The sequence below is a fragment of the Castor canadensis genome, chromosome 11 (genome assembly GCF_047511655.1).
Source record: "Castor canadensis chromosome 11, mCasCan1.hap1v2, whole genome shotgun sequence".
NCBI lineage: Eukaryota > Metazoa > Chordata > Mammalia > Rodentia > Castoridae > Castor > Castor canadensis.
In genome coordinates this window covers 105,826,077-105,842,848 of record NC_133396.1, presented here as the reverse complement: position 1 = coordinate 105,842,848, position 16,772 = coordinate 105,826,077, and the positions used below count along the sequence as shown (strand labels likewise).

Sequence of the window (16,772 nt, the reverse complement as noted above, 5' to 3'; positions counted from 1 at the left end):
ATGACACTGCTCAGGAGATGATCAGGAGGGCCACACAGGAGAACATCAGACTGCATGAATACAAAGTGTTTTAAAATGATTCTGTGGAGATACTGGACAAGATGGCCTTGTCTCCTGTCCCCAGCCCCAGGGATGGAAAGCCTGGAGGAATAGAATTAATCAGCCAAGCAGGGATTAAAGGCTCAAGGCATCTTAGGCCCAGATGATTGGATTGGATGCAGGGGATGTACAATTGGTGCTGTGTAATTGGACAGAGACTTTTGGGGCCTGTGAAAGGGAGAGGGGGAGGGACATCCTGGAATAGGGATAAATGGCAGATGTGGTCTAAAATAGGGAGGGTGGGAGTAGAGAGATTAGGGGTGGGGCTGTGGGAAGGGCACGGATTGGAAGCAGGGGAGTGGGAGGAAGTGACAGGGATGCAGAGGTGGGCTAGGTCAGAAGAGGAGGACATTTCAGGATACACTCAGCACCCGCATGATGTTAGTATAGCCGGAGCCAGGTCGCCAGCCTGTCACCACAATCACCAGATCTCCAACACGGAGGAAGCCACGGAGCTTTCCTGCAGGGGGAAAAGGAAGATGTCAGTCATCGAGGGACCAAGGCCAGCCCTATAATAGTGAGACGCAGCCACCACCCTCTACCATCTCAAGGCTACCCCATTGGGAATGAGGAGTCTGAGATGGTGGCACTTCTGGAAAGGTAACCACAGTAGTGTGTCCGTGGAGCAGAATGGGGTGTGTCACTGCTAAGTAGCAAGCCTGTCCACCTGTGTGGCTGTGCTGACAGGAAGAGGTCAGGTGTAATCATATGACAGTTGTAAATTTTTAGTTCCAGTTGTTCCACTCTTTCCTCTTACTCCTTGCTCCTATGTCATAGTGAGCTCTAGTGCAAGTAGCAGTTGGAGTGACTTCTTAGGGAACGCCCCTCTTCCTTCCTCCCTCTTCCTTCCTCCTTCAGCTTAACCTCCCCTGGTTTTTTTTTTTTCCCTTCTTTTTTGTGGTACTCACATTTGAACTCAGACACGGGGCCTCACCCTTGCTGTGCTAGGCATGCGCTCTACCACTTGAGCCAGTCTGCCAGCCCTTTTTCCTGCTGGGTATTCTTGAGATAGGATCTCATAAACTATTTGCCTGGGCTCACTTTGAACCTTCAGCCTTCTGCTCTCTGCCTCTAAAGTAGCTAGGATTACAGGCATGAGCACTAGTGTCCCACCCTCTTCTGCTTAAAGTCCAGGATTCTTCTCAGTTTTAGTGACTCACAGGGAAATTCTGAGGCCAGAAGGGATAGGCAAGGCCCTTTGAGTGGGTACAAGAAGCCAGGCTGAGGGACTCCTGATACAAATGCCAAGGAAGGGGTGGAGGAAGATCTAGGAGGCTTACCACTTTCAATGCCAAATTGCACCCTATGATCCACATCATCTGCCCAGATGGCCTCTGGAGGTTCACGGTAGAGCAAAGGGAAGACTCCTCGGCAGAGGGTGACCTGGCGGGCGGCCTGAGCAGAGCGGGTGACAGCAATGACTGCTGCCCGAGGTCGGTATCGAGACAGAAGTTGGGCTGAGCTGGAGGAGGAAGAGAAGGTCAGCACAGAACATTGAAAGGATATTGAACCAGGAAATAAGAGTTTGATTTCTAGTTCCAGGTGTCACCAACAAACTATGTAACCCTGGACATGTTATCATACTTCTGTCACCTGTAAAATGAGTGTAAGAATACCTGTCTTCCCTCCATATGAGTACATACCAAGTGAGATAATGAGGGAACATCTTTAAGAAACATAAAAGCACTTTGTAAGTGCAAAGTCCCGAGTTCAACCCTAGTCCCACCCCCCACCAAAAAAAAAATATAAAACTCTCTAGAGAATGTACTCAATAAATACACATGTAATACTTAATTTCTTTTGTTAATCCTCACAATCCCATGGGAGAATAAATGACTATCTCACACAGACTGGAGGAGACACAGCGGGTTTATAGAGCACAGGTAAGTTATCCAGGATCTCATTGCTTAATTTCAGAACAGATTTGAACTCAGATGTACTGGGCCCTTCTGTAATATCTCTGCATACAAGGCTCTCTCAGTCCTAAAAGTCTAAGTGTCCTGAAGTCAATGTTCCTAGTGATGTCATTGTCCCCTGCCAGTCCACTGAAGATCACTGGCATAGGTCCTGTCACACAAGATCTGTCTTCCCTGGATTCTAGCCTTCACTAGTCACTTCTCTTCTTGCCCTAGACCAATTCTCTTCATTCCTGACCAACAGACAATACCCAGGCCTGTGTCCAATCCCACCTCCTCCTGACCAAAGTCCTGATGGGGCTTCCCAGTGTGCCCCTTACCGGCCTGTTGTGGTCAGCACGATGATGGCAGCAGCACAGCATTTGAAGGAAGCCTCCACAGCACCAATGGCAGTGACCTCAGTGGGGTCACGGCTCAGTGGCGCCGCCCGGCGTAATTCCTCAAAAAGCTGTCGGTGGTACACTGCAGCCTCTGCCTCCCGGGCAATCTGTAGACACCAGGATGTCAGGATGCGCAGGGGCAACAGGGTCCTCAAGGGGCTTGGTTCCCTGACCCATTTGCCTTTCATTCTGAGCTCCTACCGCATGCTGCATCTTTACGGCTTCCACAGGGAAGTTGCCTTTGGCCGTCTCCCCAGACAGCATGATGCAGTCGGCCCCATCCAGCACAGCGTTAGCTACATCACTCGTTTCTGCCCGAGTTGGCCGAGCCTTGGTGACCATGCTCTCCAGCATCTGGGGACATGGTGGACATCAGAACTATAGGAGTCTGATTGGGGACCATGACTCAAGCTGCTTCTCTTGACACCCACATTCACAAAGTGTCCTGAAATCCAGGATCACAGTCACAAACTGTTTGATCCTCATAGTTCAGTTTTCTTATCTGAAAATAGGGTCACATCACAGTATTTCTACCTAGCTGCACTGTTTGAGGATGAAACAGTGGACAGCAAAGTGTGCTATAGAGCTAAGGTGTGGGTATTTGGCCTCAGTTTCCCTAAAAAAAACCCCAGATACCCCAACTCCAAGGGCTCACTCCAGACCTGTGTAGCGCATACAACAGGCTTTCCTGCCAAGTTGCAGCGTCCTATCATCATCTTCTGAGCCAGGAAAACCTTCTCAGCTGGAATCTCAATGCCCAGGTCTCCCCGTGCCACCATGATGCCATCGCTCACCTCTAGAATTTCATCAAACCTAGGCAGTTGGGAAGAATGAGGGCTGGGGCAGGGCCAGGAGATGCCAGAGACAGCAGGCAGAAAGGGGCAGTAGGGAATGGTTATAGGGTCTGACAGGAATAAAAACCAAGCCTCACTTCTTTACGCCTTCATGGTTCTCGATTTTGCTGACAATTTTGATGCTTTGCCCCTCTGGCCCCAGGGCAGCCCGGACGGCTGCTACATCGCTGGCTTTTCGCACAAAGGAGGCAAAGATGATGTCCACACCATGCTCCACCCCGAAGCGCAAGTCCTGGACATCTTGCTCGGACAGCCCAGGTAGGTCTACTTCGGCGCCTGGTAGGTTAACGCCCTTCCTGCTGCCCAGGACACCGCCATTCTCCACTTCGGTCACCAACCCATCTGAGCCTGTGGGCATGGAGAGAGCCAGCTTCCATCAGCGCAAGGCCAGGCCATAGTCATGGCAGAGGTAACTCTGGGCTTGAATCCCTCAAGAGAACCATGTCCTTCTCAACTCTCCGCCCTTGTTCTGAGTCCCCCTCCCCCCAACACTGAGAGGAGGCACCAGGTGGACCTCTGCAAAGTCCAGGCCCAACCCATGGTGAGGGCAAGAGTCCAGATGCTGGGGACTCCTGGGACGGGAGAGGAAGTATGCGTGGCCAGGGAAAGGTGTGGTTGGCCTAAAGGCGAATGGGGAAACCAAAGGGAAGAGAACGTGCCCAGTACTGGGTGTGGTCAGGGCGGGAGGCGCGTCCGCACCGATTTTCTGGACCACTAGGGAGATGAGCCCGTCGTCAATGTAGATGCGGCCCCCCACTGCAACGACCCGGATGATATTGGGGTAGTCCACCCACACGGTGTTCGCGTTCCCCCGTGTCCGGAACGCCGGGTCCACGGTCACCAGCACCTGGGTGCCCTTTACTATCTCCACTTCCGACGCTGGGCCCTGAGGGCGGAGCCAGAGGCCTGTGAGGGTTGCGCTCACCACGCGGGGTCCGGCCTCCAAGCTCCGCCCCCTGGGCCCCGCCCAATCGCCCCTGTGCGCTCAGGCCCCCTTGTCCCAGCCCCAGATCCAGCCCGCCCAGCCCCGCCTCTCACCCCCTGCAGGATCCCAGTGCGTATCTCCGGTCCCTTGGTGTCCAGAGCGATGGCTACAGGCCGGTAACTGAGAGGGGAAGTTGCAAAGCTCTCCGCTGCCTCCCGGATATTGACAATGGACTCGGCATGGTACTGGGAACGAGGGTGGAACGGGAATTTCAGGGGAAGGTGGCCAGGATCCCGAGCATCCTCCAGCCCCACCCTCCACCCAACCTCCCTGCACCTCATGGGAGCCGTGGGAGAAATTGAGTCGTGCGATGTTCATCCCGGCCTTGATCATCTCTTTGAGGCGCTCCACCGAGCGAGATGCCGGCCCTGGAACCAGAGATTCCGCTCAGACTCGAGAGACAACCAAATCTGTCACCACCTTTACAGCTGCCACACCACAGGAGTCCTGTTACCTAACCTTTATTCCCTGATGCAACCCTTGCACTCAAGGTCACAAACTCCTTTTGGACTGGGGATCTTTGAGGAGGATGTCAGTCAGGCCTGAGGTAATCGTTGGCAAGTGACATAGTGTTGCACTGGGGTTAATTCAGGGTATGCGGGGGAGGGTAGGGCAGGGGTGAGTGGCAGGTGAGGGTATTTAGGGAAAAGGCACCAGACTTTAAAGCAGAGATTTTCTTTAAGTCTGAGAGCTGAGTCCTCACCTATGTAGACCATCAGCAGTATTTGGTACATATATCCCTCTTCCTCCTCCTCCAGGGCCCCTGCACTCTACCGCTGAGCACACCCCAGTCCTACATCAGGCCTTCGTGACCACACCTTCTTTACTTGGCCTCCAGAACCCACCATCTCTTACTTTTACACCTCACTGGCAGCTCCTTCTCAGTCTCCTTTCTTCCTCCCCTTAAGGGTAGATGTCATTTTTATTTATTTATTATTTTGTGGTACTGGGGCTTGAACTCAAGGTCTTCACCTTGAGCCATTCCACCAGCTCTTTTTTATAAAGGGTTTTTTCAAGATAGGGTCTTGCAAACTATTTGCCCAGGGTTGGCTTTAAACTGCTATCCTCCTGAACTTTGCCTCCTGAGTAGCTAGGATTACAGGCGTGAGCCACTGGCGCTGCTCAGCATCTCTGCTGTTTTTTAATTTTTAATTTTATTTTTGGTACTGGGGATCAAATCCAGGGACTTGCACATGATAAGCATATGCTCTGCCACTGAGCTACATCACCATGTGTCATTTTTCCTTCATTCCTTTGGTGATCTTAGCTATTCTCATGACTTGAAATACCAAGATGACTCCTATTTTACATCTCCATTCCAGAACTTTCTCTCAGTCCTAGAGCTGTGTATCTGACTACTTACTCTCTATCACCCTTGGATGTTTAGTATGCTTCCCAGCTGAACCCCTGATCTCCCCAGCTTGCCCGCTACAATCTTCCTGCGCAGTGGATAATGCTGCTTCTCGTTCCTCATGCCAAAAACCTTGCAGTCAGCCTTGACTCCTTTCTTCTGCACTCTCACCCCCACCACATATCCATCCGACAATCTGCTTGTTTCTTTATTCACTTACTCATATGTGCATGCATTGTTTGGGCCATTCCTCCCCCCACCCCCACCCCCCAAAAATCTATTGAGAAATCCTGTCAGCTCTATCTTCAAAATGCAATCAAGATCATCCAATCACTTCTGGCCACCTCCACTGCCATCATCTGGACTGAGCTGGAAGTACTGCAGGACTGGCTTCTGTCCTGGGCCTCACCCAGTCCTCTTAATCTATTTTCAATCCAGGAACCAGGGCGATTTGGTTAAAATATAAATAAGAGCTTGCTGTCCTCCACCCACCCCTACCTGCTTAAAACTCTACAGTTTCCCCTTTCACTTAGAGGAAAACACAACTCGAATTCTAAAACTGGCCTGCAGAATTCCACCTGATCATCCCTTCCCCAGCCTCCTTTTGTCTCCTGCTCTTGCCCCTCAATGGTTTCTAGCTATTCTAGCCTCCTTGACTTGGGGTCTTGGCACTGACTGTTCCCTTTGCTTAGAACTCTCTTCCTCCAGGTATCTGTAGAGCTAATTCTCCCTTTCTCAGTAATGGCTTCCTTGACCTCCTGGTTTAGGACTGCACCCTGCCTCCTATTCTCACACTCCTGATACCCTTACCATGCTCTGTTTTCTCTTTTCTCCACAGTATTTATCAATCTTTTAACACATTGACTGATTTACTTACTTTTTAATAATTTATCATTCATTATTCATTATCCCCCCACCCCCAGAGGCTGTCAGCTCAGGAGAGTTGTCTGTTTTATTCACTAATCTACCTCAAATCCTAGACCTTGTCTACTAGGTAGGTACCAACAAATATTGGTTGAATGAATGACCGTATTAAACATGGGAAAATCTGAAAGGAGACAAAAATGAAGAAACACCTTGAGACCCACCCAAAATGCTGTGCAAGGTTGCAAGGGGGTAGGTGGTCTTACCAATGGTGGCAATGATGCCAGTGCTGCGAGCAGCCACGGGCTCCGAGTCGATGTCCAGCAGGCACAGGTGTTCCAGGAAGGTGTCCGCCATAGCAGCTGACAGCTGCTGCTGCTGGAAGAAGGCGGTGCCCAGCTCCTGGGTCAGTTGGGCCACACTAGCACGCCGCAGGTACCCTGCAGGCCCTGCAGCAGAAGGGGGCTCAGGGGCTGCATGGCACCTGCCTTTCCTCGACATGCTTCACCTCAGTGTACCCATATTCCCTCTCTCAGCTCTCCAGTTTGTGTGGAGGCCTTCCTTTCAGCTAGGCATCATGCACACATTATTTTATTTAGTTCCAAGGGTCCTATAAAGCAGATACTGTCAAATACTCTGTAATTATCCTCAGTTTCACAAATAAGGAAATAGAAGTTGAGAAAGATGGATTAAATTGCCCAAGTTCATGCAGCTTCTAAGTAAAAGAGATGGGATTCAAATCTTGGTCTGACCAACCCTAGGCTCAAGTTCTTGATCACCTAGACATACTGACCCCTGACAACCCCAGACATCTCGCCCTTAAGCTGCTGACGTCCTTCAGCTTCATTCTCCCTTGATGTTTAGTTCACAGTGGCACCTCAGTATCTAGCCCAGGAATCACCCAAGTTCTGTATCCTAAGGTCCCTGTTTATTTCCTTCCAACCCCTGGCAATTAGCTGGTGTCCCCAGCCTACTCAATGCTATTGCTCCAGGCCCAGGAGACCCTGTAGCTTGACCCAGCCACCCCAGGGAACCCCAGTGCAGCCGCACCTTCCATGCCACTGCACGCCTACCCCGTCTCTGTGGATCTGCTTCACGCTGTGGCACTCTCAGAGGCAAAAGGCCCTGCTGGAGTGAGGATCAGCCCTGGGGACTGGTTAAACTGTCACCAACAAGTGTCTCTCCAGCCAATGGAAGTCTTGTACACCAGGGGCCAGAGTCCAGGAAGCACGGGAGTTCCCTGTGGCTCCCACACTTTAGGTTCCCCTTTGGCCTTCCAATAAGGCCTGAACAAGAGACTCAGACCAGGGTCCATATTTAACACAGGATACTCTGATGAATGTCCTCCCCAAATCCCTCTACCCCCACTCCTGACTTATACTCTTATTTGCCCTCCCACCTCTGCTCAGTGGCTTCTGTTCCTCTTCTTACCTCCTGGAGCCCCAGTTAGGACAGACTTTGCTAAGTCTTTTTGGGACTGAGAAATCCATGACCAAAGCTGCTGGGGTAGAATATTCTCCTGGATTGACATGCTTCCAAAGTGTGGGACTGGGGCTGCCAGACCGTGAACTGAGAGGACAGAATGACAAAACTGCTGGCCTTATCTAAGAGAGCCAGAGAATAGAAAAGGGGCACACCCAGAAGGCACCCCTGTCCCCACACAGAATCCTGCCCCCAGACCTGCCAGCTCTCTGCCACTGTCTTTGCCATTCCCCTAGCTCATCTGTTTTTCCTGATCAATTTCAATCCACTTGCGCTGTCTGGTCATAAAGTTGAATAGAGATTTTTTTTTTTGTCCAGTGATACCCATTTTTCCTTTGTACTTTTCTGAAGTGAATCTTAGACCAAACTAGGAAGCAGGGGTTTTAGGATAGGGACTGGAGCCTGAAGAAAGGGGGAATACTTTGATAGTGTGGTGGGTACAGGGTCCCTTGGTTCCCCCCATTTGTTTCTGTGTCCTAACCAAGAAATGCAGAGACTACTCTGTGAACTAAGCTGGGGCCTTGAACATTCCAGGCACTACTGATAAGCGTGTTTAGGTTATTGCTAATCAACCACTCCACTAAACACATAGAAGCCAGCCCCACCCCAGCCCTCACTTAAACTCAGCAACCCAACTTCCTCCTTACAGACATGCCTAGTTAGAACATTAAGGGAACACTGAAGCCCCTTGCATGTAAGTTCCCTTAATAAATGTTTTGCGCTGATCACTCTGGCATTTAGGGCTTCTTTCTTTTGAATTCCACCTGTTCCCATCTTTGGATAGTGTGGGGGCAGTCCCACGGCAATTCACCCGCACTGCGTTTGGGTAACTATAGCTGTGGGTGTAATACAGCCTAGATGAAACAGTGGGATTCTCTGGAAGGGCTTTGCAGGCCTTATCATATAACATTGGCTACCATTTGCCTGCTTGTCACTGGCTCGTATTTATTTATTTGCAGACTGGGGCTTGAACTCAGAGCCTACACCTTGAGCCAGTCCACCATCCCTTTTTTGTGATGGGTTTTTTTTGAGATAGGGCCTCCCAAACTATTTGCCCCTTCTGGCCGCAAATTGAGATCCTCCTGATCTCTGCCTCCTCAGTAGCTAAGATTATAGTTGTGAGCTACTGGTGCCCAGCTCACTGTCTAGTATTTATTGAGAACCTATTCTGTGCCAGGCTCTGAGAATACAGTGGCAAGCAAAGCAGACAGGGCCTTTCCAGCACAGTAGAGAGACAGACTAACTAAGTATCAAAGGAATACATGTAAAGCTACATCCTGTGTAGTGCTAGTAAGGAATTGGTCATGATACTGGGACAGAGAGGCCAATATGGAGAAGAAGGGAATGTATTTTAGACAAAGTGGTGGGGGCGGACTTTTTTGGTTATATTTAAATTGAGATTTGAAGGGCAAGAAGGAACCAGCAGGGGCAAAGGGAGCAAGGAGTTTTCTGTGAGGTGGAAATATATGACAAGGCTTTGAGAAGAGCTGCAATGTGGCCACACACCTGGAGTAGAGAGGCATGACCCATGGTGAAACTGGGGACCTGACTAGGGCTTTGTATTTGTGGCAAGGACATGATCCAACTGATGCTTTAGGTCCTTCCGGCCAGTGAGTAGAGAGTCAATAACAGATACAGGAAGCAGATGAGGATTTAGGAGTAATCCAGGTGGGAAGATAATGGTGTATGTGGAAGTGCAGGAAAAAGTTGAGAGGTAGGTGTTGTAATGCTTGAGCCAAAACTCTAGTCCTTTTTGCTCTGGTTATTTTGTAGATAGAGTCTAGCTTTTTGCCCAGGCCAGCCTGAACCACGATCCTCCACCACTGGGATGACAGGCGTGTGCCACCATGCACAGCTTTTTTTTTCCTGTTGACTTGGGGTCTTGCAAACTTTTTTGCTCAGGCTGGTCCGAAACCTTGATCCTCCTGTTCTCAGCCTCCAGGGTAGCTTGCAATGACAGAGACGTAAGCCACTGCATCCAGCTATTGGTTAAGATAGGGATATCCTGAACTCTCTGTCCCAATCCTCCAGATGCCAAGTAGCTAGGATTATAGGTATAAGCCACCAGTGCCCAGTGGAAAGGGTTTTTGAGGGGAGGCAAGGAGGCAGTGAGGCCACAGGCTGGATGGGGTTTTTGTCAGCAAGGGCATGTGCCTCCTCCAGAACATTTCAATGGACTTAGACTTCCTAAGCTAGTTATAAAAAGATGTTACAAAGGCCATCTAGGTTCTGTGAATCTAAAGAAAGTGGGACTTCTCTTCTGCCAAAGGATTGGGGAGGAGCAGAAGGGCAAAAAGGAAGTGGGGAGCAAAGGTCAATTTTAAGGGAGCTTCTGTTCCAACTTGAGTAGTTGGGTAGGTGATAGTGCCTGCTGCTCACTGAGACTAGTGAGAAAGTAGGTTTGAAATGGAGGGAGGAGCTGGGTGTCATGGCTCACACTTGTAATCCTAGCCAGGAGGCAGAGATCAGGAGGATTACAGTTCAAAGCCAGTCCAGGCCAGCCTGGGAAAATAATTCAAGAAACCCTGTCTCAAAAATACCCAACATGGGCTGGAGGTGTGGCTCAAGCAGTAGAGTGCCTGCTTTGCAAGTATAAAGCTCTGAGTTCAAACCCCAGACCCACCTTAAAAAGGGCTGGCAGAGTGGCTCAAGTGGTAGAGCACCTGCTTAACAAATGTGAAGCCCTGAGTTCAAACCCCAGTACTGACAACAACAACAACAAAATGGAGGGAGGGAGAAATTCAAGGGTTCAGTCTGGGACAGGCAAAGTTTGAGATGCCAACTAATCTTTAAAATCCACAGAGAGACATTGTGCGGGAACAGCATTTAGCACCTCGTGTACACTGTTTGCCTTCCTGTTGTGACAGCTGGGACGAAAGGGAGGATGGATAGGCTGTTGTACAGACGAGGTTGCTGTGGCCACTCCCAGCCCCCTTCTCTACCCTTCTTCATTCTGCTCCAGGGCCAGAGGCTGAAGGCCTTGGCCCATTGCTTCTGCAGGGTTTGGCCTGGCACCCATGGGAGACTCGATGAGATTGATGCTGGGCACGTACCTCCCCAGTTTTCCTGCCTTCCCATGAAGTAACTGTAGTCTCCTCCTTAGAAAGTATTCTCTCCCATCCTCTAGGTCCATTAGCCTACCATTACTGATCTGGGGTTATGCACCATTCCCTGTGGTTTAGCAAATCTGCCGCCCACATTTCTTCCTTATTCCTGTTATACATTCCTGAACCTTGCCTGGTACATGTGTCAGAGGTTGAAAAATCTAGTCAGTGGTGGGGCTGGTCCTGACCTGATACCATTAAGCTCCATTCTTTCCCTCTCTGGACTTGTCAGTGGAGGAGAAGAGGAGGTTTCATACTGTAAAGTTGGAAACAAGTATTTAGATAATAGGGAGCTCTTCCCAAGAGGAAATGAGCGTGGGGCTCTAGGTGGTAGGTATGTAGAAGACAGGACAAGTAAAGACAGGTAAGAGTCATCACCGGAGAGAATGGCGTAGACTTCCAGGACTGAAGACTTGGGCCTCGTGCTTGGAAAGTTGGGAAGGGACATGGAACTTTAAGGTTGGCTTGTCATTTTTTGGTCATATTTACTTATTTTATTGAGCTTAATTTCAATTCTGAGTTCTCATTCCTCCAGACCTGCAGGAAATTCAAGCTGTTTTCCTAAGGTCTCCCCTCACCTAGATGCAAAGCTAGTATTTCCTCATCAATTCTTATTCATTCTCCTCCCAAGATTTTGTCTGGTGTGCATATCTTCAGCATCTGGGTCACAGGTGCTGGCACTTAGTCTTCTTGGGTGCAACTTCCAACTTCCAAGAACCAGAACCAAAGCACTCCATGTCTTCCCAGACCCCTGACCTCTCTCTGCTGTAGGGGATTCAGTCCAAGATGCACTGGCTCCATTACTTTGAACCTGAGGTGAGACAGAACATCATACATGCAGAAGTGTGTGGAGGACGGGGCTGCCCCCCTTGGGCAGCCATGGCCTGGCAATTTCGAACACACCTAGGACCATTTGAGAGGACAGGAAAGGCAGAGATCTTAGTTCCAAGTGATTAAGTGGAGGCAGGAGGTGACGCCCCAAAGCAGCTTGTGTCCTTCTAGCTAAGGGATAGAAGCTTTCACCACACCAAAGAGGAAAAGCATTCTGGCTAACCCTGGGCCTGCCAGTGAGCACACGAGAGATGGACTGTACTTTGTCACCTGATTAGGCCTGTGGTTGAGACAACTGGGAGGAGAACAGGCCCCTCCATAATCCAAACAGAGTGGGTGTTCTAGCTTTGTCAGAGAGAAACCCCAGCTCCCCCAAACACATGCTCTGACACCCTCCAACGTATGTCAAGTGCTTCACACGTAGACACAGACACAAGTGCAAGTTCATTGCACAAGCATGGGTCCCATGCCAGCTCTGAAGACAGGAACTAAGGGCTCTGTCCATTATGGGAACAGAGGTACCAGTGCTGACTGATTCAGTAAAGTGGGTCAGGCAGTGACTGCACTGTGTCCAAGACACAAGGGCCCAGGAGAGACTGAGCGATGAGGGCAGGGAGGTCAGGGTGGCTTCCCAGAGCTGATACCATAGCTGACTCAGTCAAGGACTGGAGTAGCCAGCACTGGATACATGGACACACGTGCACACACACACACACTTGCACACACAAGCTCTGGCCTCTCCATACACTCTCGTCTAGACTCACTGCCAGGCACCCAGAACCTCACACGGACACACTCTTGTGCTTGCATGTTCATGTTCTCCCATGCACACAGTCCAAGATTTCTCCTGCCTCTGCAAACCACAACACACCCATCCTACCTCCCAAGAGCCCCAGGGCACTGGATGGCTGTGGGAACCAGAGTGAATGGACACTGTCAGTGACCAGCTCCTTCCCTATGCAGTGTAAGCCAATCAGGCTGGGGTGGAAAGACATTGGTTTCATCATCTGCTCACCAAGATAAGTCCTCACTAGGGTGTAGGGCGATAAGGTCCTTGTGATCTTGTGAGCTGTTCTAACAGTACAGACAGAGTACAGTTGTCCTGCACGTGCACACAGTGACTCCTCTGACAGCGGTAGAGGATCAGGTGGGGTACTGCATCCATAGAATTTGTTCCAAATGTGTTTATATTCGAATATATGTGCAATTTACAAAGTTCAGAGGTACAGGGTATAGGAAAAGAACTTCTGCCTTCCCATGCCACCACCCCTCCCCAGCCACTCTGTGTCACCCCCAATGCCTGTCTAGGATTCTAAATTTTTTATGTATCCTGCCAGAAATAAGCCAGGCAGATATAAACAATATATAGTGCTTCCCATTCTTCTGCAAATAGCAGCATGGTGGGATATATACTCTATCTAGCTATCTATATATAAGTAAGCTGTACTTACTTCTTCCATCCCCGCCTCCTCCTCCTCCTCCTCTGTCTCTTTTTGACAGGGTCACAAAGAGACCAGTTAGAGGACAGATTGGCCTCCAACTGGCAATTCTCCTGTGTTGCCTCCCCAGTGCTGGAATTATAGGCATTTGCCTTTCTTTCTTTTTTGGCTGCACTGGGATTTGAACTCAGGTCTTCAAGCTTGCTAGGCAGGCACTCTTACCACTTGAGCCACTCCACCAGCCCTTTGCTGTGATGGGTTTTTTTCCAAAATAGGGTCTCTTGAACTATTTGCCCGGGCTGGCTTTGAACCGTGATCCTCCTGACCTCTGCCTCCTGAGTAACTAGGATTACAGGCGTGAGCCACTGGTACCCAGCTGCCTTTCTTATTTTAATTGTGATAAAATACATAGAAAATAAAATTTAACAATTTTATCAATTTACCAGTTTGCAATTCAGTACAATTACAAAGTGCCTACATTCCACTATCAATTTCCAAAATGTTTTTTACCAGTTGAAACAGAAATCCTGTATCTATTTTTTTTCCTTTTTTTTGGTGCTGGGTTTTGAACCCAGGGCCTTGAGTGTGCTAAGCACGTGCTTTACCACCAAGCTACATTTCCAGTCTAAATTTGTCAGCCCCACCTTCACCCTCTAGCCCCTGGTAACCTCTATTCTGCTTTTTGTCTCTATGAATTTGCCTCTTCTAGGTAGCCCGTATAACTGGAAGCAAAAATTTTTGTCCTTTTGTGTATGGGTTATTTCACTTTGTGTAATAATTTTAAGGTGTAACCATGTAGCATGTGTTAGAATTACATTCCTTGTTACAGCTGAATAACATTCCATTGTATGTATATACCACATTTGTTTGTCTGTCTGTCTGTTCATGAACATTTGGGTTATTTTCCCCAACGGGCCACTGTGAATGAAGCTGCTGTGAACAATGGCCTGTGGGCACAGGTCTTCTGCCTTCTCCTGGAGCCTTCTGTGAAGGTCTCTCACATTTTGCCCAGATCCCCTTTTGCATGTGGGGTGAGGGAATGGTACAAGGATTGTGAAGGTGAGAGGATGGACACACGCTGAGGGAGGGGCCTAGGGAGAAGCAGGTTGAAGGTGAGAGCGTGGGGGGAGATGGCTGTTCAGCACCTGTTGATGTTCCCTTCACACTCAGAGCAGAGCCAAAGTTCTTAAATGGCCTAGGGGATCCCTGCTGTCTTCTCCTTTTACCCTGTTTTCAAATCAGTCCTACTGGCTTCTTGCTGTTTCCCAATCATGCAAGATAAGCTCTTGCATGAGGGAGGGCCTTACCTTTGCTGTCCCTTCCCTTGGTTTCCCCTAGATGGCTCTGTGCCTTGTTGAGTGCATCATTCTGATTTCTTTCCAGGTATTGCCAAACCAGTGAGGCCTTCTCTGATCACTGTTTAATGCGCAGTCCTCCCTTGCTTTGTCTTCTTTCCTGCTCTACTCTGACATCTTTTACACTGTTTTGTTTTGTTTTTTGGTGGTACTGGGGTTTGAACTCAGGGCCTCACGCTTGATAGGCAGGCGCTCTACCACTTGAGCCACTCCACCAGCCCCATCTTTTACACTTGTTAAAAGTGTTCCCCACCTCAACCTAGAATGACAAATCCATGAGGGCAGAGATTTTGCTTTTATCTACTGCTCTGTTCTTAGTGTCTAATGGGCATTGAGTAAATACTTTTGAATGGTGAATGAATAGTGAAGGGGCTAGCTCTTGCTGACTCAACAGAGTCCAGTCCTAGCTTCCTTTCTGGGAACAGTCTTATATTCCATGCCTACCTCTCACCACCACCCCATGGTGGAGGCCACGTTGCACTGTTAACTCTCCTCCCCCACATCCTCTCTTACAGTATAGGTAACTTCTTTTCACTTCTTTGCTGCCCCGTGTCCTGCTCTGCCTCCTCATCTTCCACATCTAACATCAGCTAAGAAAATCTGTGGATCCCAAGGGTCTTCCAAACCCATTCCTCTGTCTTTACTTCCTCTGGCTGTGCCCAGATTCTACCTGTCTGGTGCCTTCATGGATGGTAGGTCCTGTCCTGCAGGAAAGCTTCCTGCTGCAGCCCAAGTCCTAGGCCTGAAAATCAGGTTTGGTGAGCCTACTCTGTCAAAAATATGGAGGGTACCTCAAGCACACACAGACTTTCCTCCAGACTCTTCACCTCCCTTACTGCACTCCTGGCCCATCCTCAAATCCTTTCCCTTCCTAAACTTGACTTTCTCATTGCCAGCCTTTTGCACACATGGTTGTCCACACAAGTATGCTCTCTCTTTCCCCTCCATTAAATGAAATTCCTATTCAACCTCTGCGGATGAGTTTTGTCTCCTTTCTTTCAGTTAAATTTAGAACAGATATTCATAGCTACTAAATCCAGCAGGTTTGGAACCACTAAAAGTGGGACAGCCAAGCCTGTGTGCTTCCTGGTATCACACAACCTCAGAGAGTTTGGATTCTAATGGGGATAGAGGAACAAGTAAAAACTTCAGGATGCAATTGGCCAAATCCAGAATGTGGACAATTCTACAAGCAAATGACCCAGTTTGCCAATAATTAAACAGTAAGGTGAAAAGAAAGGACTGGGAGAGGGAACTTTTAAAACTGATTTAAAGCTATTCACCAATGGCTCACACCTGTACTCCTAGCTACTCAGAAGGCAGAGATCAGGAGGATCTTGGTTAGAAGCCAGCCCCTGGCAAATAATTTGTGAGACCTTATCTCAAAAATATCTAACACATTCACACAAAAAAAGGGCTGGTGGAGTGGCTCAAGTGGTAGTGCCTGCCTAGCAGTTGTGAGGCCCTGAGCCCAAATGCCAGTGCTGCCAAAACCCCGCCCCTAAAAAAAACAACAAAAAACTGATTTAAGACATGATACCAACAAATGCAATATGTGGACCTTGTTTGATATATCACTTGAAAAAACCAATTGCAAATCCTTTTTTTTTTTTGCAGCATTGGGGTTTGAACCCAAGGCCTTGTGCTCCTTTTTAAAAAATTTTTATTTTGTTTTTAAGACAGGGTCTTACTAGGGCTGGAGGAGGGGCTCAAGTGATAGGGTGCCTGCCTAGCAAACTTGAGGCCCTGAGTTCAAACCCCAGTACTGCGAAAAAAAAAAAAAAGTTTTAATAGGGGAGAAATGACCCAAACAATGTACGCACATGTGAATAAATGAATAATAATAATAAAAAGACAGGGTCTTACTGCTAACTTTCTTTCCAGGCTGATTCCTTTCTGGTACTATCTCTTGAGTAGCTGAGATTACAGGCCTGACTCACTACTATTCCCAGTACAAAGTACATTTTTGAGACAACCCAGGAAAATTGAACATGGATCAGGTATTAGATAATATTAAGCAATTTTGTTAATTTTTGTCTTCTGTATTTAAAAAATGCTTACTTATGAGAGACACATCCTGAAGTGTTAATGAGTGAAATGATATTGATGTTA

At 48.7% G+C, this 16,772-nt stretch overlaps 1 protein-coding gene and 1 non-coding gene across 4 annotated transcripts; both read right to left on the bottom strand.

Annotated features, from left to right (window-relative positions):
- Nucleotides 1-51: 51 nt before the first annotated feature.
- Nucleotides 52-8,008, bottom strand: Pklr (pyruvate kinase L/R). 3 transcript variants are annotated; one of them, XM_020166100.2, is made up of 11 exons: nucleotides 7,881-8,008; nucleotides 6,716-6,898; nucleotides 4,511-4,602; nucleotides 4,288-4,419; nucleotides 3,949-4,135; nucleotides 3,327-3,597; nucleotides 3,058-3,208; nucleotides 2,597-2,749; nucleotides 2,336-2,502; nucleotides 1,380-1,561; nucleotides 52-559 (listed from the first exon to the last, which is right to left on the bottom strand). In XM_020166100.2, the coding sequence occupies exons 1-11, from the start codon at nucleotides 7,978-7,980 to the stop codon at nucleotides 453-455; spliced, it is 1,725 nt and encodes a 574-aa protein (XP_020021689.2). In that variant the 5' UTR covers nucleotides 7,981-8,008; the 3' UTR covers nucleotides 52-452. The 3 variants fall into 3 exon arrangements, with proteins under 3 accessions (XP_020021689.2, XP_073904020.1, XP_073904021.1); XM_074047919.1 differs by lacking the exon at nucleotides 7,881-8,008 and adding an exon at nucleotides 7,500-7,612; XM_074047920.1 differs by lacking the exon at nucleotides 7,881-8,008 and adding an exon at nucleotides 7,523-7,612.
- A 6,795-nt stretch (nucleotides 8,009-14,803) lies between these two features.
- Nucleotides 14,804-14,876, bottom strand: Trnad-auc (transfer RNA aspartic acid (anticodon AUC)). Its single transcript has one exon. It is a non-coding gene; the product is annotated as a tRNA-Asp (tRNA).
- Between the last annotated feature and the right edge of the window lie 1,896 nt (nucleotides 14,877-16,772).

What these genes read in the sequence shown, in the direction of transcription:
- Pklr (XM_020166100.2), bottom strand. Translation starts at nt 7,980, where the DNA reads ATGTCAATCCAGGAGAATATTCTACCCCAGCAGCTTTGGTCATGGATT. An exon ending in TGGCATCATTGCCACCATTG is followed by an intron (nt 4,603 to 6,715) that starts GTAAGACCACCT and finishes CTCTGGTTCCAG; the next exon opens with GGCCGGCATCTCGCTCGGTG. An exon ending in CTGTTGTATGCGCTACACAG is followed by an intron (nt 2,750 to 3,057) that starts GTCTGGAGTGAG and finishes CCATGTCCCCAG; the next exon opens with ATGCTGGAGAGCATGGTCAC.